This window comes from Papio anubis, chromosome 6 (assembly GCF_008728515.1).
Source record: "Papio anubis isolate 15944 chromosome 6, Panubis1.0, whole genome shotgun sequence".
In the NCBI taxonomy this organism is placed as follows: Eukaryota; Metazoa; Chordata; class Mammalia; order Primates; family Cercopithecidae; genus Papio; species Papio anubis.
The window spans coordinates 25,018,731-25,043,333 of NC_044981.1; the positions used below are offsets into that span (position 1 = coordinate 25,018,731).

General features: G+C 43.9%; 1 protein-coding gene and 1 pseudogene across 3 annotated transcripts in view; both read right to left on the reverse strand.

The window, feature by feature from the left end:
* Positions 1–22,926, reverse strand: part of RIPOR2 (RHO family interacting cell polarization regulator 2) — a 248,891-nt gene extending 225,965 nt beyond the window's left edge. For 2 of the 3 annotated variants that reach the window (XM_031666962.1, XM_031666969.1), the window contains exon 1: positions 22,495–22,926. In XM_031666962.1, coding sequence (XP_031522822.1) covers positions 22,495–22,570 — 76 coding nt within the window. In that variant the 5' untranslated portion in view covers positions 22,571–22,926. The remainder of the gene's footprint in view (positions 1–22,494) is intronic. The other variant, XM_017957633.3, reaches the window with a different exon arrangement.
* Positions 1,896–22,608, reverse strand: LOC103883533 (annotated as a pseudogene).
* Positions 22,927–24,603: the final 1,677 nt, after the last annotated feature.

Below are 24,603 nucleotides of genomic sequence, written 5' to 3' on the forward strand. Positions count from 1 at the left end.
GGGACAAAGTTCATGTCTAGTTTAATTTTTTTCTTTTCTTTTCTTTTTTTTTTTTTTTAGACGGAGTCTCTCTCTGTTGCCCAGGCTGGAGTGCAGTGTCGTGATCTTGGCTCACGGCAACCTCCGCCTCCTGGGTTCAAGCGATTCTCCTGCCTCAGTCTCCCAAGTAGTTGGGATTACAGGTGCCCACTACCATGCCTGGCTACTTTTTTTGTATTTTTAGTAGAGATGGGGTTTTATTATGTTGGCCGGGCTGGTCTCGAACTCCTGACCTCAGGTGATCCACCCACCTTGGCCTCCCAAAGTGCTGGGATTACAGGTGTGAGCCACTGTGTCCAGCTAGTTTAATCTTTGTTTCCTTTGCATATAGGACAGTGCTCATTTCGTGAGTATTTATTGATGATAGAAGTGACATGAGGAGGAGGAAGAAGAAAGGAGAGGAATGCATTTCTGGACAGGGTGACTATATGAAAAAAGGTATGAGCTTTGAGTGCTAGAGGCAGTGAGGAGACCAGCTCTGTTTAAGAAGAAGGATCATGCAAGGGGATTATAGAAATTAAGGTTGTGGCACCCAAATGCCCATCGATCAATGAGTGGATAAAGAAATTGTGGTATACATACACGATGAATACTACTCAGCTATAAAAAGGAATGACTTAATGGCATTCACAGCGACCTGGGGGAGATTGGAGACTATTATTCTAAGTGAAGTAACTCAGGAATGGAAAACCAAACATTGTATGTTCTCACTCATAAGTGGGAGCTAAGCTATGAGGATGCAAAGGCATAAGAAAGACACAAAGAATTTTGAGGACTCAGAGGGAAAGGGTGGGAAGGAGTTGAGGGACAAAAGACTACAAATTGGGTTCAGTGTATACTCCTCGACTGATGAGTCAAAATCTCACAAATGACCACTAAAGAACTTACTTATGTAACCAAATCCCGCCTGTTCCCAAGAAAACCTATAGAATTAAAAAAAAAAAAAAATTTTAAGATTTTAAAAAAAGGAAATTAAAGTTGTGGCAAATGTGGCAAGACTATGGAGGGTCCCAACATTTAGCTGAGGAGTTTGTCTATAGTCTGAGTCAGTGAGAGACCAGATTGAAATCCACCCTATTACATGAAACAATCCTAAATTCCTTAATGCTTCAGATCAAGTAATTGGTTTATAAGAGAAAGTTGGTGCCAGGGGAAAGATAAATATTAAACTTAAAAAAAAAAAGGTCTGTAACTATGTAGAAATGAACCCATCAATTTGATGGAATTAGACACACTTGTTTTTAGGTATAATTTACATGGAGTAAAATTAGCCCTTTTTAGTGCGCAGTTCTACAAGTTGTAACAAATGTATACAGTAGTGTAACCGCCACCACAATCAAGATACAGAAGAGTTACATCATATGAAAAAAGTTTCCTCATGCCTCCGTAGTCAACCTCTCTACCCAGCCCTTGGCAACCAATGATTTGCTTTCTGTCCTAATAGTTTTGTCTTTTCCAGACTGTCTTATGAGTGGTATCATACAGTATGTAGCCTTTTGAGTCTGGCTTCTTTCACTTAGGATAATGCATTGAGAATAATCCATGTGATTGCATGCATCAGTTCATTTGTTTTTATTGCTTAGTCATATCTCATTGTATGGATATACAGTTTGCTTAATCACTAATTCATAAGGACAAATATTTCCTTTTAACATAACACATATAACTAATGTGGTACCCAGGCTGGAGTGGGGTGTGTTCACAGCTCACTGCAGCCTCAAACTCCTAGGCTTAAACCATCCTCCCACCTCAGCCTCCTGAGTAGCTAGACTACAGGTGTGTGCCACCACACCCAGCTAAGTTTTTGATTTTTTTGTAGGGATAAGAGTCCCACTGTGTTGTCCAGGCTGGACTTGAACTCATGGGCTCAAGCAGTCCTCTCCCCACCACCTCCCAAAGTTTTGGGATTACAGGCATGATGGTGCAACCATGGCTAGCCCAAAATAATATTTACAAGCTTTAGGGATTTATTTACTAATTGACAAAGAAAGGTGATGACAGGAAAAAGAGAAAATGCAAATAGAGTATGCATTAATTTTAGAAATGTGAATGTCACTGCCCAGTAGACTCGTTTTCAGAGCAATTTTTTTTTTTACTAGTGTATCTTTTAATTGCCATTTTATAGCTACCCACCGCAGCTGTCCCCCACCCTTCCCTTCAATGACGATGTTTGCAGGCTTCAGGGGACCAGGGACAAAGCTGGGGCCTGGTAACCCCACTACACTACCAGCTGGGAAGAACAAGTCACAATTACAAATTATCACAACAGTTAGCACCTGTACTTGGGGTAGCTGCAAAGTGAGGCGGCCCCAGCTCCTCATTGTACAGTGGTCTATTTGGCAGTGACCTTGCTCAGGAGGCAATGATACTCCTTCAGCCTGAGGGAATTGATGTCGATGAACCCGGTGGCATCAATTGGCTCATAATCACCCTGCGCGTTCATGCTCACGAGCTCCTCGTTGTAGGAAGACAGTGGGGACTCCTGGCTAAGGATGTACACTTGGCCCTTGAGGACGGACACCTGCGCTTTCCCTTCTACTCAGTCCTAGGACTTGGCGATGCAGTGGCGGACAAATTCACACTCAGGGCTGTGCTGGAAACCCGGCAGATTTCAAGCTCAGCAAATTTCAAGCCCAGGCCTTATTTGATTTTGCGCACCTCCCGCCTGGTCCATGGTGAAAGCCTCGATGTCTAAATGAGTGTGGTAAAGGATGGTGCCTGCTGGGGTCTCATGGATACCTCGGGCCTTCATTCCAGTGAAGCGGTTCTCCATGATGTCAGTACATCCCACACCGTGCTTGCCCGCGACTTCGTTCAGGTACATGAAGAACTCCAAGGAGGTCTGGTGAGTGGAGCCATCCTTGACGTTGGTCACCTTCACGGGGACCCTTTACGCTGGTCCCTTCACAGGGACCCTTTTTTAAACTCGATCTCGAGGATGTCAGGGGTGTTGAGGGCTTTGGCCGGTTCCTGGGTCTTCATGTAGAGACCTGGAGGCACTTGGTTTTTGGGGTTCTCCAGGATTCCAGCCTCCTAGCTGATGTGCATGAGGTTCTCGTCCATGCTCCACAGGTTCTTGAGAGTGACGGGAATGGGAATCCCGTGTTGCTTTGCATATTCCATCAGCTCATTACTACCCTTAAACTGGTTATAGAACTCGGGCATCCTCCAGGGTGCAATGACCTTTATCTGGGTGGGGGGGGGGGCGGCCAGCGAGTACCAGGTGAGCTCAAACTGGACCTGATCGTTCCCCTTACCCGTGGTGCCGTGGGCACCCTCTCCTGCTGGACGATTTCCACTTGTTTGTTGGCAATGCAGGACCTGGCGAGAGGGGTGCCCAGGAGGTAGCGGTCCTCACACAGTGTGCTGGACTGGATGGCCGGCCAGATGAACTCCTCCACAAACTCCCTGATGACATCCTCAGTGAACACCTGTTTGGCCACAAGTTTCAGTGCCGCCTTCCTGGCTTCCTCGAAGTCTTCCTTCTGGCCAGTGTTGGCCAGGTAGGCAATGACGTCATAGCCTTGTTCCTTCATCCACACGAGGATGCAGGAGGTGTCCAGGCCACCACCATAGGTCAGAACCATGGAGCCTTTGCCGGACCTAGCATCTGGGATTGGAGGCACTAGTTCTAAGCATCTGGAGCCTGTCTTCATAGTGCAGTGAACCACTCGGTCAGGCAGCAGTGGCAGGCAACAGAGCAGGAGCATGCAGATTTTTAAACCATTGTTAAAGGTTTACAGTTCTGTGTCCTTTTGGAAGCAGTGTGGCCCCAGACTGACAACTGACCCTCAAAGAGGGAGGAAAGCCCTCACCTTGCCTCCCGACAATACTGCAGCACTGTTTCTCATAACTTGTAACTGCTGCTTCCCTACTCTGTCCACGGAGCAGGTGAGTATCAGATTTAGCTGAGGCTGATAATCGTTTCTAGATTTTGTCAATGCTTTGCCTTCAGTTTCCTCTTTATGCCTGTTTTAATCCATTGATATCCTTCTCACCATGGGTTTTCTTTGATGACTTGGAAAGCTATTTTCTCTGTTTCTAGTTATTTATTGAAAATTGAAGTTGCCATCCTTTCGGCTCCACAACATTCTCTGAAGCCAAATTTGTGACTTCAGGTTGTATGTCGATGGGTGAGCAATCAGACATGTGGGGCCACGCTCAGTTTAACCTTCAAATATTCACACTAAATGGACGGGAGAAGAATCAAGAAAAAGAGGCCATAGTTGATATGTAGAGGTCTCTTTTACCATTTAATGGTAACAGGAAGCCCTCTCTGCCTCACGCCCGCTCCCACCCACAGGTCCTGGTGTACAGGTGGGTGGCAGGAGTTCTAAGAATTTGATCTACTCAAGGGGGGAAAAAGGTAATTTAGAAGCTTCTATTTATTTAGCTTTAGGATTCTTCCAGACAAATTCCAATAAGAGCCTGTGGTGGTAAGGTTTCTGCTATTTGGAGATAGTACTTTGGATTTACATAGAAACTCTCTGTTGAATAACAGTGCTCTGGAAGCCCAGAGCTAGGGGAAGACTGGGTGCATGACAAGGCTTTTTTAGGGTTAGAAGTATAAAAGCAACAGGACCTTTAAAAAAAAAAATGACAGGGACAGATAAAGAAGTTTACCCTCGCTCCCTCCCAGCACTATTTGTGCCTTAAAAGAAGGGAAAAACAAAAGTTCTTTTTAATTTGAATTGAATTTCTAAGGAGAAAAAAATTTCATTGTTTTTAGAATATAACTGATTAAAACGAAAACTGAATGTTGAACTTGAGAAAACCATACAAATTAAAGAAAATGCACATTAGGTTTAAAAGAAAAACTTCCTGTGATATGATGAATATGCGTATTCAACATGGCTTTGGAAAACATTGTTTTTTCACTTTAAGAAGCAATCTTTCCCTTCACTTAGTCCTCTAGTGAGCAACTGTTCAGGAAGAGTGAGAGGGTGGGTTTTCTTAGAGGTCAAGAATCAAAGCTGTAGGAGACACTGAAATATGGGCTTGACCAAAAGACTGTGATACATGGATGAGCTTCTTCACGACTCCAAGGGATGATTTGGTTGTGCTTTGATATATGGTATTTCAAAACCAAGTTGTACGTGTATTCACCAACAAAAGAAACTGAAAAAATTGCATGAGATTAAAAGTTACAAAGATTGTTGGTTTTTTTGTTTTTGAGTCACAAGCAAGTCATTTTTAAAAGTATCATGCTCAGCAAGACAGGTTTATAAATGAATGCTACTCACAGATGGAAACTAAATGAACAAAACCACTAAAAGCTACATAAAAGGTTTCTTATTTTTCTGTACTGTATGATTAATTAGAGCCATCGTGTGAAAAAGAGAGGAAAATTGCTTCTCTTCATGGTTATTTTGCTATTAGGGAACTTTTATTAGATATTTATTTAGGTATACATTTTGTCACGTGTATAAATGAGAGCCAAGTTCATTATTTGAGGTCTCACTAATTGGGATTTATGGTAAGTCACATAGAGATGGTTTCAAGTTTACCTCTGCTTAGCAAATGAAAAATAAAGGACTGCGAAGGGCGGATTGAAAAGATGAACCTTCTAAAGCATTTTGGAAGCTCAATATGCAAACAATGGAGACACTAATTATAAATGCTTCCTGTTTATCCTTAAAGACAAGAAGCCTGAGAATTTCTAGAAGGCAATACTTTGTTACCCTGAACAGCTGTACATTTTTCTTTTTCTGTATATTAGAGAAAGGAGTTTTATGTGTACTCACAAAGAAATCATTTACATGAATTTCATAATATGAATCCTGCAATTTCTTTGAATTTGTGAACGTTCACTGTCAGATGGAGATTACGGTGGTCTAAAATTCAAGACTATGCCAACTTTAAAGAAGGTAAACAGAGGAAAATCTTGGGGCATACAGCACGAATGCCTCTGAAAGGAATTTGGCAGGAGATAAGAGGCTGAGGTCTGGAGGAAATAAATAATAACTCAAGTGCTCTCCAGTGGAGAGGAGGCTGAGAAGGGGCCACTCTGGCTTGCTCCACAGGCCCTAGACCACTCCCGGGCTGCTCAGGTGTGAGTCTGTTTGCTGATTTGCTGACATCACCGGCCTCACAAGTCCTGACACAGCAAGTGCAAAAGAAACCACTCAGGTAAACGGCACATTCTGGGATCCCCAAGTCTCCTATAAGTAGCTGCTCCAATTTCCAAATGTTAAAACAAAAGAGTAAGCTCATAAAGAACTTGCTGATGCATTCTATTTTTAAAATAATAAAAAATAATTTGGGTGATACTGCATAGCTCACAAAAGATTTCCACGTGCATTATCTTAATGCAAACGACAATCGCGTAGGGGTGGATTCAATTCACCTACTTTTGCTTACAAGACGGCCCAAGCACCGAGAAGCGAAGAAAAGCACTTAGCACACAGGACTGCAGAGCCACCCAGCCCTCTGCGGGTTCCCAGGGGGAGGCGCTCGAGGGTGAAGTACAAACCCATCCCCAGGCTCCGAAAGCAAAGTCTACAAGCTGACCTCTGTGAGAGGGTCAGGGCCCAGGGTCTAAATATAGACATGCTGTGCAGCGGTTTCTGTTTCTTTCACGCACAGCACAGAAGGAAAAGCGTTTGGGGTTCAGTTCTGGCAGGAAATAAATACATAACCGGCCTCGTGGTGGCCATGCTGTAAGCTGGCTCACTCCGAGCAGGCACCTTGGGGGATGACAGGGGCATCCTCCGCTAAGGGTGGGAACAGCCTTGGGCGCCCCAAATGCTGGGGAGAAAGAGGGCCCCTCTCCCTGGGTATGAGTCACCAAATCCTTGAGCGACTTAGGTGCTCCTGCCCCACCCTCTTCTCCACCTCAGCCCAGCCTCTCAAATACCGTGATCCGCAGACGCTCCCAGGTTGGGAAACCAACTGAACAACAGGGAAGAGGCAAGTTCCGTGGACAGGAATCCCTGGAGACACACCCAGCAGCCGAGGAAGGCAGAGGTGCTCCAGTCGGGCCTCTGAGCCATCCTTCTTGGCTCGGTTCTGAGAAGAAAAGGTAGTGGACACCGTCCGTTGGAAGTGGGCTGGCTGCCTACGACCCCCCCACCAGCTCTAAGTCCAAGGGTTCTGCGTGTTCAGATTTCTTTCTGAGTGGCCCCTACCACCCTCGTCCTGCATAAAAAAGAATTCAGGGACTCAAGGTAGGCATTCTGTAGAGATTTGAATATTCGGTTAATTTTCCTTCACTGTATTCTCAGATACCTGGACATTTAGCACAGCGCAGGAAGATGCAGTTTCCAATAATTTCCAAATATCTCCTTAGCTGCCCTCAGACATCGCCAGCCCTTGTTCTGCCTCTAGGAGACCCCCAGAGCTGTGTGCATTTCAACCGGGCCCATGTTTTGAGATTTGGGGAGAGATTGTAGGGTGCATTTTCTGACTAGACAGCGTGGCCACTGGAAGAACCATAAAATTAGGAGTTGATTGATTTGAGCTTGAGTCCTAGAGTTCTAGCAGTGAAAACCCGCTCTGGACTTGTGTCTGAATGTTGGCTCTGTTCTGACACACTGTGGCCTGTGATTTTTAATAAGTCCTTTAACTTCTCTGAGCCTCAGCCTCTCACTTGCAAAATGGATACAATTACCAACCTTATAGGGTTGGACTGAGGATTAAGTGAGATAATGCCCAATTGGGGAGCTGGCACAATGCCTGATACTGAGAGGTGACAATGTGCTAGCAGCCCTCACTCTCAGTGCCTTCTTGGCCTCCAGCCTTGGCGTCCACTCTGGCGGCACGTGAGCCCTTCAGCCCGCCAGGGTACCATGGGAGCCCTTCTCTGGGATGGCTGAGACCGGAGCTTCCTTCCTCTGCTTGCGGGGAGGTGTGGAGGGAAAGGCGCGGGTGGGAACCGGGGCTGCGCTTACCGGACGGTATGAGTTCCGGTGGGCGCTGGCGCGAGCTCAGCGGGCCCCACACACGGAGCGGCCAGCCGGCACCGCCGGCCCAGGGCAGTGAGGGGCTTAGCACCCGGGTCAGCAGCTGCGGAGGTTGCGCCGGGTCCCCCCGCAGTGCCAGCTCGCCGGCTTCGCACTCAAATTCTGGCTGGGCCTTAGCTGCCTCCAGGTGGGGCAGGGCTCGGGACCTGCAGCCCGCCATGTCTGAGCTCCTCCCCCTGCGGTGGACTCCCGGGCGGCCTAAGCCTCCCTTATGGAGGCCGTCCCCTGCTCCGTGGTGCCGGGTCCTATTGACAGCCCAAGGGCTGAGGAGTGCAGGCAGGGCTCCGGACTGGCAGGCAGCTCCACCTGTAGCCCTGGTGCAGGATCCACTGGGTGAAGCCAGCTGGGCTCCTGAACTGGCTGGGGACTTAACTTTTATATCTAGCCTAGGATCATATGTGCACCAATCAACACTCTGTGTCTAGCTCAGGGTTTGTAAATACACCAATCAGTACTCTGTATCTAGCTAACCTAGTGGGGACTTGGAGGACTAGCACTCTGTGACTCCGTGTCTGGCTCAAGGATTGTAAACGCACCAATCAGCACTCTGTGGCTAGCTCAGGGTTTGTAAATACACCAATCAGTACTCTGTGTCTAGCTCAAGATTTGTAAATAGGCCAATTGGTACTCTGTATCTAGCTAACTAGCACTCTGTGACTCTGTGTCTAGCTCAAGGATTGTAAACAGACCAATCAGCTCTCCGTAAAATGGACCAATCAGCAGGATGTGGGTGGGGCCAGATAAGGGAATAAAAGCAGGCTGCCGGGACCAGCCAGGGGCAACCCACTCCAGTCCCATTCCACACTGTGGAATTTGTATTCTTTTGGTTTTTGCAACATATCTTACTGCTGTTTTTTTGGGGGGTCCATGCTGCTTTTGTCAGCTGTAAGACTCACCAGGAAGGTCTGCAGCTTCACCCCTGAAACCAGCGAGACCACAAACCCACCAGGAAGAACAAACAAGTCCAGACGCACTGTCTTTAAGAGCTGTGATACTCATCACGAAAGTCTGCAGCTTCACTCTTGACTGGCGAGACCATGAACCCACCAGAACAAAAAAGCTCCAGACACATCTGAATGTCTGAAGGAACAAACTCCAGGCACACCATCTATAAGAACTGTAGCACTCACTGTGAGGGTCCATGGCTTCATTCTTGAAGTCAGTGAGACCAAGAACCCCCCAATTCTGGACACAATACTAATACTGCCCCTAATAAATGACAGATGTACTGTCTTACTCCTTTCTCTCTGAGCTTCAGTTTCCATACAAGAAAAAAATTGGGGGGCAGGGATAGTACAGATCTTTCTAGCTCTGCAGGGTAGTTGTGGGTCTCCAATGAGATAATGCGTGTGAAATCACTTCCACCCTTAGGAATGTGAAGTCACTTCCACCCTTAAGAATGTGAAGTTTTAATCAATTTTATCAGGTTGACATTGGGCCCTTCATCTAGTCCACATTAGGGTGGGAAAGTATGGGGAAGAGTGGATCTGATTTGATGTAGGATGAGGTAAGGAAAGGCCCAGAGAATTGTGCTCTAAGACTGAAAGAAGACACCATTGATTAGTACAACTGGAGGCAGCAGAGTGCAAGGAGAGGTTGCCCTCAGAGAAATGAGGGCTGGGTACAGTGACTCACGCCTGTAACCCTAGAACTTTGGGAGGCTGAGGCAGGCAGATCATGAAGTCAAGAGATCAAGAACATCCTGGTCAACATGGTGAAACCCCGTCTCTACTAAAAATACAAAAAATTAGCTGGGCGTGGTGGCACGCCCCTGTGGTCCCAAGTACTTGGGAGGCTGAGGCAAGAGAATGGCTTCAACTCGGGAGGTGGAGGTTGCAGTGAGTGGAGATCATGCCACTGCACTCCAACCTGGCGACACAGCAAGACTCTGTCTAAAAAAAAAGTAAGAGAAAAGGAGTGGATAGGAAACCAAGAACGAACTCTGGCCTGGACACAAAGGAATGTTCACGTACTGACTGTACTGAGACAGTGAGTGGTCTGACTGATGCCTCACAGATGAGCAGGGGCAAGACCAGGAAACAAGTCCCATACCCTGAGCTGGGACTCTCCGTGCCCCACATCACCTCCTAAGATGACAGAAATAGAGACAGCATTGGGAGTGAGGGTGAAGGAAAAAAAAAATACGTAACCTTACCCTGAAGATTATGCTTCTCATCTTAAAACAAACAAACAAACAAAAACCCGGTATCTTCATTTTTTAACTGTTGTGGGGAAATAGAAGAAAATCAATTTTTTTTTTTTTTTTGGTCCTTTGAGGGAATTATAACGATGTCTGGGTTACTCAGTTAAAAGCTGGGTAAAAAACATGAAGTCAAACTATATGCTTTTCTTAAGAGATCAAGATATTCTTTAATTCTTTTCCTTCTGTGTGCAGGATATTATTGTTTTAGATTGAAAACACAGACTTTTAACTCAAGGTAGGGAAAGAAAATGGAGTGGGAGAACCAGACAGCCAGAAAGCTCTTCAAACCTAGTGGGACTCCTGGTTCCTCCACAACTGGGTCTTAGCTTGACAGAACCATTACAGCCTCCACTATAGTGTCTCTCCCCTTTTTCCTATCCTTGTTCTTCTGTATCCTCCTGCCTCTGCTTGTCTGTGTCATCCTGGCTCAGGTCTTAAATGGGGGGAAAGATCTCTGTTTTTGTGTACAGGTTGTATAATCATATACAATGTCAAAGAAAAAGTAGGGTTGATGACTGGCCTAATACATTGTGAATCATAATCATTTACTGCTTATTAAATAAACTATCCCTGCGTAGTTGCCACTGATGACATTGCCAGGGTACAGATGAGGTGAAGTGGGACTTAGAGGGTTCAGAGTCCCTCGTTTGCTCAGAGCTTCCCCTGAGAGAGGACCAGAGCTATGGATAGAATGGGGGTGCCCCAGAACTCGGGGGTTGTCCCCTCTGATGACCATGTTTACTCATGCTTTTTGGTGATTAGAGATCTTACCACTTGCAAATAACTATACTATATAAGAATACATCCAATAATGGGATACTACTCAGCAACGAAGAGGAACAAATGTACATGCAATATCGTCAATGAATCTCAAATGTATCATGTTGAAAGACGCAAGACTCAAAAGGCTACATACTGTATGATTCAGTTTATGAGATATTGTTTTGTTTTGTTTTTTTTTTTAAGATGGGGTCTTGTTGGTTTTTTTTTTCTTTCTTTCTTTTTTTGAGATAGAGTTTCACTCTTGTTGCCCAGGCAGGAGTGCATTGGTGTGATCTAAGCTCACTGCAACCTCTGCCTCTTGGGTTCAAGCGATTCTCATGCCTCAGCCTCCTAAGTAGCTGGGATTACAGGCATATACCACAATGCCCAGCTAATTCTGTATTTTAGTAGAGGCGGGGTTTCTCCATGTTGGTCACGCTGGTCGTGAACCCCTGACCTCAGGCGATCCACCCACCTTGGCCTCCCAAAGTGTTGGGATTACAGACGTGAGCCACTGCGTCTGGCGCCGGGGTCTTGCTATTGCACTTGCCTAGGCTGGAGTGCAGTGGCTATTCACAAGCAGGATCCCACTACTGATCAACATAGGAGTTTTTACCTGCTCTGTTTTCAACCTGGGCCGGTTCACCCCTCTTTAGGCAACCTGGTGGTCCCTCGCTCCCAAACGGTCACCATATTGATATTAAACTTAGTGCAGACACCCAGTCAGCAGAGCACACTATACCCCAGAACACATGGGCTCAAGCCATCCTCCCGAGTAGCTGGGACTTTAGGCATGTGCTACTGTACCCAGCTTATGAGACATTCTGGAAAAGCCAAAACGATAAGGACAGAAAACAGATCACTGGTTGACAAGGGCTAGGGAAAGGGATTGACTCCAAATGGGCATGAAGGAATGTCTGGGGTGATGGAACTCTTCTATATCTTCATTGTTGTGGTGGTTACACGACTGTATTTGTCAAGACCCATAGGACTGCACACTTAAAAAGTATGCTGTACTCTATGTAATTATACCTCAATAAACATGACTAAATTTTTTTTAAACTATTAACAAAGATTGACTGATATATATGTTGGAGTGTTTAGAATAAAGTATACAGATGTCTGTAATTTATTTAGACAGCATTAAAAATAAGATTTATTAAAGGATTTATAGAGAGATACATAGTTAGGTATGTGATGTAGGTGGTAGTTACATGGATATTCACTGTATAATTATTTCAACTTTTCTATATGTGAAATGTATTAATAACAAAATGTTGGAAAACATTTAAAAATACATCTAATGCATTTTCTTCACCAGACATCTATGCCATTTAGAGGGTTGCTTGTAGACCCATACACTTGCTTTCATACTCTCTAATGAGTTCAAGAGTACTCTCCCTCTCCCCTTCAAACCATCCTAATAGGAGTAAAGTTTCCCCTTGGTACAGAGGGGAAGAGCTCTTGGGGTTCTTTGCCGACTCACATGAATTTACTGTCCTCCCTTTGATGCAGTATCAGCAAGCGAATCCTTTATGGTGTTTTTGTTTGTTTGTTTGTTTGTTTTTTACTTGCTTGAAAATGGAAGGAATGGATTAATTTCACTCAATTTGTAACAAACCTCAGGGAACAAGCTTTGGGCAGGAGCAATTCAAAGTGTTAGCAAGTATCTCAGTCTCCGTTTTTCTTGATACTGCCTGGTTCTTGCTGCTGGCTCAGGCTTTGCCTGCCTCTTTCCATCCCACCCTGCAATGGAGGTAAGAACTAAGCCACCTGCTCCCAAACACAAGAACCTCTCTGATGCCTCAGAAACCAGGCACCCCTAGAGCCAACCCTTGATGGGATTGGAAATGGTCTTGTTTCCAAATCACCCTCTGTTTGGTGGAGGATGAAAAGATCTCCCCTTCAAAGAGTGTGTGAGGCATAGGTTTTTGAAAATAGATATGCATACCTTCTCCCGATTACCGTGACCTTTAAAATAGCCCAGTTTCCAGCTGGAAACAGAAAGAGCAGCACAGCGTGACTGGAGAGTCACAGATGTCCAGCCTCCATAAGTAAGTACATGGATAGTTCAATTCCCAACCAATACAATCCACTTTACAATTATAATCATTTTTTAATATTTAAGTGAATGAGATTAGATACACTTAAAGTGTCTCAAGCTCTACAAGCTTTCATTTGGATTTGGGTATATGGATCCTGTCTGAAGAAATTTATTTCTATTGACATAAAAAGGTACCCAAGTTATGTTGTGAAATGAAACAGTAAGTTGTAGAACATGGTATTATTCTGATCCCATTAAAAAATATATTTAGCTCAGCACTTTGGGAGGCCAAGATGGGAAAATTGCTTGAGCCCACAAGTTCAAGACCTGCCTGGGCAACAGAGCAAGACTCTGTCTCTACAAAAAATTAGCTGGGCATGGTGGCACATTCCCGTGGTCCCAGCTACTTGGGAGGCTGAGGTGGGAAGATGGCTTGAGCCCAGAGGTTCGAGGCTGCAGTGAGGCTCCAGTGAGCTGCAATGGCGCCACATGCCTGGGTGACACAATGAGACCCCATCTCAAAAAAAAAGTTTTAGGTTTTAGCTCTTATTTTTAATGTTTAAAAATGGATATTTAACTTAATGGGCTATAATCTATTAACATCATTGTTTATTTGATGCTCACGTTGTCCCAGTTTTGCCAGTAGAAGCCCCTCCAAGGCAGCTCCCCAATCCTTTTGACAGATTTCCTTTTCTTTTCTTTTTCTTTTTTTTTTTTTTTTTTTTTAGCACTTCTTTATTTTCTGGCACAAGGTGTTTCAGCCTAATCTTGTAATTTAACTGCTGCAGCCCTGGGATCAGAATTTTTCCAATGAGCCCTCATTCCTTTTGGTGTGACTGATATTCAAAAACTAAGATCTGGGTACTAGGTCGCTCATTGCTATTGGGTGTTACTGCTTCTAGATCCTTTTAGTGGACAGAGCTAGGAAATATCTGTGTCTGTCTGTCTATTTAGATTATTCTAATTCCAGGGCAACAAATCGGATTCTTTTTTGTCTTCACTCATTTTATATTTGTATCTGCCTTCTCCCACAGTGAGAACTCTGGCTCCCAACACATCATGTAGGTACTTGTTTGCTTAGTTCTGCAATACACAAAATAGTTTTAGAATTGTTATAACTGTGGTCTACAAAAAACAAATCTGCTAAACAGAGTTTAAGATTATTTTTATTACTTTATTTTTTTTTGCTTTTTGACTGAGGATATTTAGCCAAAGTATTGTGTTCAAATGTTACTTGGATTAATTCTTTTCATTTTCTTCCATGTAGTTGTGCTATTCATTTGAAATATAGTTCATTGGTTTCTGTTTGCATTCAATTTGCATTTTTTCTCATACTTGTTTATTTAATTTTATTTTTGAATGTATAGAGAATTGATAACATTTTAAAACAAAAACTATACAAAAAGGTTATATGTATATATATTTAGCATATTTTACAAAAGAAATGGGAGTGCTATGCTGCATGGGGTGAGGGCTGGGAATTCTAGATGACTTTCTCTCTGTTGTATGTTTCTATATTGTTTGATTTTTATACAACATGGGTATATTAGGTTTGTATCAGATGAAAACAAAATCAAGACATATTTTTCAGTGCTATTGCCCAAGTTTACAGTTTTGACAACTGTGTAGGGAGGGTAGGAGGGGGTAAGGTGTGTGTATATAATTAACATGTTCTTACACAATGAAACCATTTCTTGGATCTTGCTATTTCAGAGGAAAAACTGGTACTCACATAGTGGGTTGGATCTAGGCTAACATATTTCAAGATGCTTTCCATTCCCTAAGATCCTCCTTACCCCCAACTTGATACACTAGCTTAATGCTTCTGAGAAAATTTGCTATTCTGGTAATTTTCTGCTACCAACCAGAGACCAAGTTATCATTCTAGCGATTAACTTTTGGGGCTCTTTAGATCCCTCATCAAACAAACAACCTGAGAATTACAGACTTCAGAATCCTTCGAGGTTCTGAGTTCTCTAATCCCTCTGTTGGTTTCATTTTCTTTTTTATGTTTATTAGCTGTCTTTGTATTTGCTGCTGCTTCCTCTCCTTTCCTTTTCCCTCCACACCCTCTCTTTTGTCCATCCTTGGCTGGAGACAGCTAAAATATCTGTCCAGATCATGTACATACAAAGAAAACACTTTCTCAACCAACGGACCTCCTTGAATTATTCAAAGTACCTTCCATTCTCCAGTTTCCCATCATTTTTCTTCCTTGACAGTATAAACTGGAATTGGACATTTGGCAATTGTACCCATGGATTTAATCATTCAGGCAGGAAGGAGGAGGGTAAGCCTTCTACAGAAGCAAGTATTCTTCTGAATGATGAGAAAATAGGTAACAACATGTTTGAAGGTATATAAATAATTTTATGCCAGTATAAACACTAGGGTCCCTAAAACAAAATGCAGTAGCATTCTCTGTAATTGGCAGAGCTGTTGGTAAACAAGATTCGGAACTGGGGAGAAACCCAGGCCTTGTGGGGCCCAGCCGCCTGTTGTCTGGGATGAGGCTGTTAATGGATAAATTTAGCAGGTGTCTAGACTGAAACCCAGGAAAATATGTGACCTATGAATTATACAGAATGTTCTAAAAGGTTTCTTTCTTTTTTGTACTTGGGGTAAGCCCCTCACTGACCTCCTCTCAAATCTTTAAGCTTGTAGCTTAAAGGAAATAGAAACCAAGAGAGCAATTTGCCTGGTATATTCTTCTCCACTTCAGAGCAGAGAAGCCCAGCCTGAAGCCTAAAATCGCAGCACAAGGGATTTGTCAGTCAGTAGCGATTCTGATGGTCAGAACAGCAGCAAGAGACCAAATCAGCAGGTTGGAAAAGGCAGCAACACGGTTTCTGCTGTGGTCTGGGACACTTGGGTGTTTGTATCCACGTTGAAAAGCTCAATCTGCAACCATAGTGCCTCCCCATGCTGGTACAAAATCCCAGAGGGGAGGAGACCAGGGGAGAAACATGAGTGTTGTCAAGGCCTGACCCTTGCCAGATAACAGGTAAGCCAGGACAGAAAGCCGATAGGAAGCTGGGATACTCTGTAAATTGACGCTGGATCTCTCTGCAAGCAGGGGCCATCTGCAGAGTGGGTAGCCTTGTGCAGATGGAGGACTCTGGGAAAGATGTCCACATATTCTTCCTATCCCAAGCCCCTCTGTCTCCCTTAGATCTTGGCTTCAGGTTCTCATCTGAAGACAGTGGTATTTAGAAGAAAATCTAAGACTCTTTCTGTGAATCAGAGTGCCTTCCAGAGCTGCACATGCAGTGAGGAATAGCCAGCTGGGTTCTTACCTCCCTGTGTAGAATTGTCAACCCAGGTTGGTGGCAGACAGGAAAGCCCTCCTTCGAAGTCCCACAGCCCCAACCACAGTCCAGGGCATGGTCTGTGGGATTCAGACTGCTGCCTGACCAGGTCCCCTTGCCCAGTCACAATTAAGAATGCCATCACACTGAGTCAGGAGAACGGCTCACGAAGCAGAACAAGACAATTAAGTCACATTGACACTGGGAGGAAGTCGCCAGTGGTATCTCTGAGACAGCGGATTCCCTAATCTCAAGTGCATATCAGCTTTGTCACTGTTGTCTTTTCAGTGGGACAGAGAAAAGTCATTTCCATTCCTTTCATTGGAGTCCACAAAAAGTGCTAACCAGCGGTCGCCTCCATCAAAGCTCTACTTAACAGAGTTCAACTGTTTTTTGTTTGTTTGTTTTGTTTTTTTTTGAGACAGCATTTGCTGTGTCACCTAGGCTGGAGTGCAGAGGCAAGGTAATAGCTCAGTGTAACCTCCAACTCCTGAGTTCAATCAATCCTCCTGCCTCAGCCTCCTGAGTAGCTGGGATTATAAGCACACACCACCATGCCTACTAACTTAAAAAGAAAAAATTGTTTATAGAGACAGGATCTTGCTGTGTTGCCAGGCTGGTCTCTAATTCCTGGCCTCGAGTGATCCTCCCACCTCAGCCTCCCAAAGCATTGGGATTACAGGTGTAAGCCACAACACCAGGCCAGAGTTCAACTTTTTTTTTTTTTTTTTTGAGACGGAGTCTTGCTCTGTCACCCAGGCTGGAGTGCAGTGGCCGAATCTCAGCTCACTGCAAGCTCCTCCTCTCGGGTTCACGCCATTCTCCTGCCTCAGCCTCCCAAGTAGCTGGGACTACAAGCACCCGCCACTGGGCCCGGCTAGTTTTTTGTATTTTTTAGTAGAGACGGGGTTTCACCGTATTAGCCAGGATGGTCTCGATCTCCTGACCTCATGATCCGCCCGTCTCGGCCTCCCAAAGTGCTGGGATTACAGGCTTGAGCCACCGCGCCCGGCCCAGAGTTCAACTTTTTAAAGAGGTGAAACAGTAAGTTCCAAATGGGCTCTGTCATCTGGTTGCATTTACTTGTACTGAAAACAGCCTGGAGATCCTCTGTAGGGGCAAACACTCCATTTTCCCAGAAGAACAGGAGTCACACCCCTAGGGGCCAAGATTGTTTTTTCCCTAGTGTATCTGTGTTGCCTCCTGTGTGGTGTGGTGCAAGCCAGCTGCATGTGAGGGTGGGGTGCATCGCTGAGGAAGATGGGGATACCTTCTCCAGTATGACATTTCTCCAATTATTTTGTGAAAAAATGTGCGGGTGGCAATGGTAAGCCCTTCATACTGCCTCAAATGCCACTATTACCAATTTTAGGCCCTCAGCTCCCAATAGCTACATTGCCAGGAACTGTGCTAGGCATTTGACATTTTATGTCTTTTAATCCCCCCCAATGACACTGGGAGGTTTGGTATTGTTGTAATAACCATTTTAAGGTTGAGGAAGTGGGCACTCAGGGAGGTGGAATAAATTGTCCACAGGCCAACAGCTAAGAAGTTATAGAAACAGGATTTGAAGCCAAATCTCCCGGTTGTCAAAGCTTATATACTATTTAGGGTTTCTTTCCTTTAATCCCCCACCCCAACTGTGGCAGACTAAAGGAAAGAAAGGCTCTCAGGGCACTCAGTTATCTGTACCCGCCCCTCATTCCCATGCCCTGCCCTGACCCTGCTGTCATCATGTGGAAGGCCCAGGTACCCACGGAGCTGTTGCTCTGTCTGTACTCCTCTTTACCTGGGCAGGTCACAGGTAAGCAGTTTGACAGGGTTTACAGGACACCAGATAGGTCCTTCTCCCGAATGTCTGCTCAGTGTCACACATGTGTGTCTTTGCAGTGATCTTTGGCCTCTTTTAAAATTCAAATATCCCTAAGACGGGTAACATATTACTGTTCTCATACCTTGATTTGATTATTATTTTTTTCCCACTATATTGCTATGGACTAAAAAAGAAAATAATCTAAATATTTAATTACAGATTCTGGGGGTGAAAGGAAGAAGTGAGGAAGGCTTAGGGAAGATGGACTTTGGGATCAATCGCTTTAATATGAGTTTAATTTTGATGGAACCCAGACGGTTATTGAGTAGATGAGGTGCCAGGTATTTTGCTAAGGGTTATAGGCATGCAGAGCATATTAAGGATTGGTTCTTACCTGGGGATATTTGAATATAGTCTGGGTATTAAATAGTATGTGGGGATCATTGTTAATTTTATTACACAGTTATGTAGAAAAATATCCCTATATTTTAGAGACGCTCTTACTAAAATATTTAGTGTGGAGATGTCATAATGTCTGATTTATTTTTAAATGTTTCAATAGGAAATTAGATTAAGCAAATATGGCAAAATGTTAATAATTGTTAAATTTAGGTGATAGATACATAAGATTCATTATACTATTTTCTCAACTTTACTGAATGTTTGAAAATTTTCATAATAAAAAGTAAAACAAAAACAAACAAATGAGCAAACAAAAAAACTTAAAGCTTTCCAGTAGCTCAAAATCGAAGTTCTATTGCAAAGATGACAATTAGGTTTTGTAGTAAGCAGAATTCGAAGATGGCCCCATGATTCTTGCCCACTGGCATATAGGCCATGTATAATTCTTGCACCTTGGGTATAAATATGATGAGATTTTACTTCTGTGATTAGATTATGTTATATGGCCAAAATGAGGGATTTTGGAAATGTAATTAAAGTCCTTGATCAGTCCATTTTTAACTAATCAAAAGAGATTATCCTGGGTGGGCCTGACCTAATTAGGTGAGCCCTTTAAAGAAGAGTCTATAAGCAGCAAAAGACACTTGTTGGCCTTGAGGAAGCAAACTACCATGTTCTGGAGAGGGTCATGTGGCAGGGAACAATGGGTGGCCTTTAGTTGCTGAAGGCCTCAGGCCTACAACTGCAAGAAACTAAATTCTGTCCATTGAGCTTGGAAGAAGACCCTGAGCCTCAGATGAGATTGCAGCCCCAGAGGACACCTTGATTGCAGCCTTGGGAGACCCTGAGCAGAGAATCCAGCTAATTCATGCCCATGGAAACTGTGAGATAAAAAATGTATGTTTTTTTAAGGCGATAAACTTGTGGTAATTTGTTACAAAGCACTAGAAAACAAATATAAATTTCAACCAGTGAGACAATTCTAATTGATTAGACATGGCACCTTAAGACACTATATTAGAAAAGATTCCAAGGCAGGGCCTGGTCTCCTTGGGGGATAAAGAGAAAGCTGTGGTTGATTAGCAATGTCTGCATGGGCATGGAAATGGAGAGTGGTAGCACATGTCCCTCCTATCGCAATTCAAGGTCCCTCTGTGTATTTAAATGAAAGGGGTTTACTAACTTATTTTTCTTAAGGACAGAATAACCCCAAAGGATTATATAACTTGAGTCTCCAAGTTGGAGGAAATGCTGACCTATGAGAAAAGCTTCAGAGAAAGAAGAAAGGAAACGTTAGCAAAGCAGATTTTAGCAGTTGCAAAATATTGCTGAGGGCCACCCTTGCAGGCTGACATTTGCAGTGATAGGCTGCCTTCCCTCAAAGGTGTCTTCACTCTTTCTCCCTTTCCACTTTCTTTAATTTGCTGCCTGCAAACACGTACAGGTCTTTTGTGAGTTAAAAACGCAACCCTCCAAAAATGTTATTTGATCCTGTTCCTATTTCTAACTCACACTGACTCTCATGCAGCAGGGTTCTTGACCATCCTGTAAGAATATCAGAATTCCCTCCTTAGACACTATGCCAAAGAGGTTCAGGACCAGCCTGCTTAATGTTGAGCTTACATTCAACATCTATTAATATATCATTTCATATTAAAACCATGCAGAAATCAGCACAATAGTCAGATGTTAGTCTCAAAATTTAAGTGAAATGTCTGTAGTAAAGCAGGCTTTTCTCATAATTCTTAAGAGTATAGAGCAACTTCCCATCCATACTAGTGAAACCATGTAGATCAATAATCCAGCTTTTCTCAGTGACGGATTCCATAATGGAGATATTGTATTAAAACTGTAGGATCACAACAATTTTCCTATAGATATAGAATGAAGTTTCACAAAAACTGGAGTTTAAGGTACACGCAAGTAAAAGAAACATGATCAAGAAAGTAAAGGCCCAGAGAAAACTGATGGCTTCTTTAATTATATCAAAGAAAAGGAAGTATTTTGCTTGATGTAAATTATTTCCTTGTCTTTGAATTGTCATTTGGAAACCAACCAGCCCAGCTTGCCTCCAAAACTAGTAGACTGTGACTATGTTGGATACATGTTCCTAAGCCACTCATTCATCTTAATTTAACTGTCTATACCAGGGGCTTGTAACACATAAGGAAGAGTTGCCAACGTGTAACTAGGCATAAAGAACACTGTGTGACGAACTTCTATTTTATTTTATTTTATTTTTTCAGATGGAGTTTTGCTCTTGTCACCCAGGCTGGAGTACAATGGCACGATCTCTGCTCACTGCAATCTCTGCCTCTTGGGTTCAAGCGATTCTCCAGCCTCAGCCTCTCGAGTAGTTGGGATTACAAGTGTCCACCACCACGCCCGGCTAATTTTTGTATTTTTAGTAGAGATGGGGTTTTACCATGTTGGCCAGGCTGCTCTTGAACTCCTGACCTCAGGTCATCTGCCCCCCTCAGCCTCCCAGAGTGCTGGAATTACAGGCATAAGTGACCGCGCCCGGCCTGTGTGATGGACTTCTAATGAGAACAACACCTAGCACATAAACCAGGGCTTGGCTACTGGTGATCCACAGTTGTCACACGTTGCCTCAGAACATTGATGTTATATATTTAAAATTCAAAGAATAAACTGCCAACATTTAAACTTGAGAGCTTTCACATAGAAATTAGTATTTCTTCTTTTTTTTTTTTTTTTTTTTTGGAGGCAGAGTTTCACTCTTGTTACCCAGGCTGGAATGCAATGGCGCGATCTCGGCTCACCACAACCTCCGCCTCCCGGGTTCAAGTGATTCTCCTGCCTCAGCCTCCCCAGTAGCTGGGATTACAGGCGTCCACCACCACGCCTGGCTAATTTTTGTATTTTTAGTAGAGACAGGGTTCCACCATATTGGCTAGGATGGTCTTGATCTCTTGACCTCGTGATCCGCCTGCCTTGGCCTCCCTAAGTACTGGGATTACAGGCGTGAGCTACCGCATCCGCCCACTTTTTTTGAAAAATTGGAAAATCTACCAACCTGTACCCCATTCCCCATGGAAACAATCTGATGGCATTGAATGGTGGGTGTCCCACTATGATGGGACACATATTTTCCCACTTGCTGTACTCTCTACCACTCCCTATTGCTACCTCATACTGAGGCCAAATGTCAGTTGTTATTTATCATCGTGGTTTCACTATCATTTTTCTCACAACAGAGACAGGAAGAAAGTGAACTATTCGTTACCCCTGAAAACAGATACCTTTCACTCAGTCTTCTCAGCAGCCCAGCCCCTCCACCCATTTGAATTTGCTGACATCTGAGATAAATAAACATCTCCAAGAACAGACACACACGAATTTGTTACTTGTTTATGAGACATGGTTTTGGCATACATTTGAAATGCTTTTTCATTCTCAGATTACTCCAATGCTAAAAACTCCCTTTTGGTTAGAGTTCCTGTCTACACAGTTGTGAGTCTGATAATTTAAGAACCATACAATTGGGTCGTTTGAAGGAAATATGACTCACTGATCCTTGAATTTCACCTTATCTAGCTACACTGCTGATAACCTGTTTGATTCAGATGTTCCATTTTTTTCCCTACTGTAATAAACAAAAATTCCAATTCACATGACTCCTCGATCAATGTAAATATTTATTTGTATTTTCCATCTAGTTGGAGAAATAAAGAAAAGAGGCCCTGTGGCCCTGTCTTGCTCACCACTTGAAACAAAATGTATCTAGTTACCTCTAATTAGGATAGTGCTGGGAAGGAAATAGGAAGAGAGAGTCGGTAAAAAATACCAAAGTCCATTGGAAAAGGGAGCACAGGAAGGTGGAAGAGAGGAGGAAAGGGGTGAGATTGGAGAAGATTTGCAGAGGGCAAGAAATGAGTGTGTTGCGGGAAAGTGTGGAAAACAAAGGCAGAGAGTAGGTAACAACCCATCGGGACACTCACGGTTGAGCTGGCGCCTCCGGATCCTGTCCCTCCATGGCCTGTTTCTGATCCAGTGTAATCGCGAAGGTAACACCATGGTCCCAAGAGAGCGGCCTAAAACCTGCTCATGGCAAGGGAACAAAAGGGTCTTGCAGCGATCACGGAAGTTAAGTCCAGACGTAAAAAATTGAAAAAGAAAACATAACACCCCCTCTTTTTTTCTTTTCTTTAAAAAAAAAAAAAAAGTATTTGAGGCTTCCGTTCACTTTTTTTATCTTGTAACTTGTCTTGCCTTTCCTTCCCTTAACTCCCGACTGGCCCGAAGGCAGCTGCTGTGCTGGGCTGCCCTAGCCTCCTGTGCCATGTTTTATGCATGAAGATGATGGGGCGGTAATTTATTCAAGCAGAGACGATCACCGGTCTCCTGTGTCTGCCCTCGCATCAGAGGAGCTGTGCAACGGCAGGGGGAGGGCAGGTGTGTCTGACTGCACGCAGGAATGGCCTGAAATGGGAATCCTCTCTGTAGGCAGAAATGAAGAGCCGAGCTTTGCTGCCGGAGCTGAATCAGAGCAACACGCCTTACCTTTTAGGGCGCATGATTTATTTACTGCTGGGTCCCTAGTATCTAATATAGTGCCTGGCACTTGGTAGGTGAGCAATAAATATTTGTTGACTGAAAGAATGATCCAGTGATAACCAACATAAGTGATATCATACCTTCCTTTTCACCAGTTAATCTGCCCAGTGAACTGTCTTCAAATATGTCTATTTGAATTTTCTCACCCATTCTTTTTCTCCACCTACGATCACACTTGCCCCTCACCTACTCATTCATACTTCAAAGCCTCATTTTTCCCATGAGACTTTCCTGAAGCCATAGACATGGGCTGTCCTCCAGGCACCTATTGCTCTCACCTGCAGGTGGCCCATGTCTGCACTGCCCAAATTTGTTAGGCCTTTTGTTTGTTCTCTGGATTCTTTTAAACCACACATCCAGGCTGGATGAGGTAGCTTACACCTGTAATCCCAGCGCTTTGGGAGGCTGAGGTGGGAGGATCGCTTGAAGCCAGGGCAATACAGCAGGCCCCTATCTCTACAAAAAATTTTAAGATTAGTTGGTATTGGTGGTGTGTGCCTGTAGTCCCAGTTACTCAAGAGGCTGAGATTGCCTGAGAGAAGAGTTCAAGGTTGCAGTGAGCTATGATTGCACTATAGCTTTCCAGCCTGGGCAACAGAGTAAGACCCTGTCTAAAGAAAAAAGAGAAAAGAAAAAAAAATTGACCACATTCAAATAGTGAGTAAGCTTCTTGGTGGCAAGAACTGTATATTCCTCTTTCTGAGCTGCAACATACAGGGGTTTACATGGGGAAGTGGTACTTCAAGGGGTGGTTTGGGGCAGTTTTAGTCAACCCCCCAAATCTCCATCAGCTCCTCCTCAAAATTCCCCAAGTAAAAATACACTCTAACTAAATACATTATGTTGGCTATAATACCACCCTTAGGTGCTACAGCCTCTTCCAAATATGTGGCTGAAGCTTCTCTTACACAGATGTTCTAAAGCTGCCCCTGGCAGAGGAAGCTCAGTACGCTGATTGCTTACTTTGTTCCAAGCTTCTCCTCTGTGCAATGTCAGATTGCTCCAGAGAACAAACAGTTATTGATCAAGGCCTCAGGAGTAGTCTTGCCCTGAGGATGGAACTGAAAAAAGTGACACCCAAATTTAGCCCAAGATAACCCATAAACTTGCTGATGGCGGAAACTCTGTCATTTATCTTTTGTGTCTCTCATGATGCCACAAGCAGAGGGACTGGGGGAAACTACCAAGAGATGGGAGTCAAGAGGCTTGTAATTGCAGCTGACCAGATGAGTGCTTTAGGCACATCTCTTAGTCTTGGTGACTTGTTTTCTTCACTTAAAATGGGAATGACCTACAGATTTCAGAGTTGTCAAGAGAAAATGAGATCAAGTAACTCTTTAGAAGTTAGTAGGATACTGGACTGGCACCCAAGACCTCAGGCTCCTCTTCTGTCACTATGTCTGGTGGTAAAGAGAGTGCATTCCAGAGCAGAAATGCCTGGGTGCAAACTGTTAGCACCCTATTTAGTATCTTCATGACATTAACATACTTAT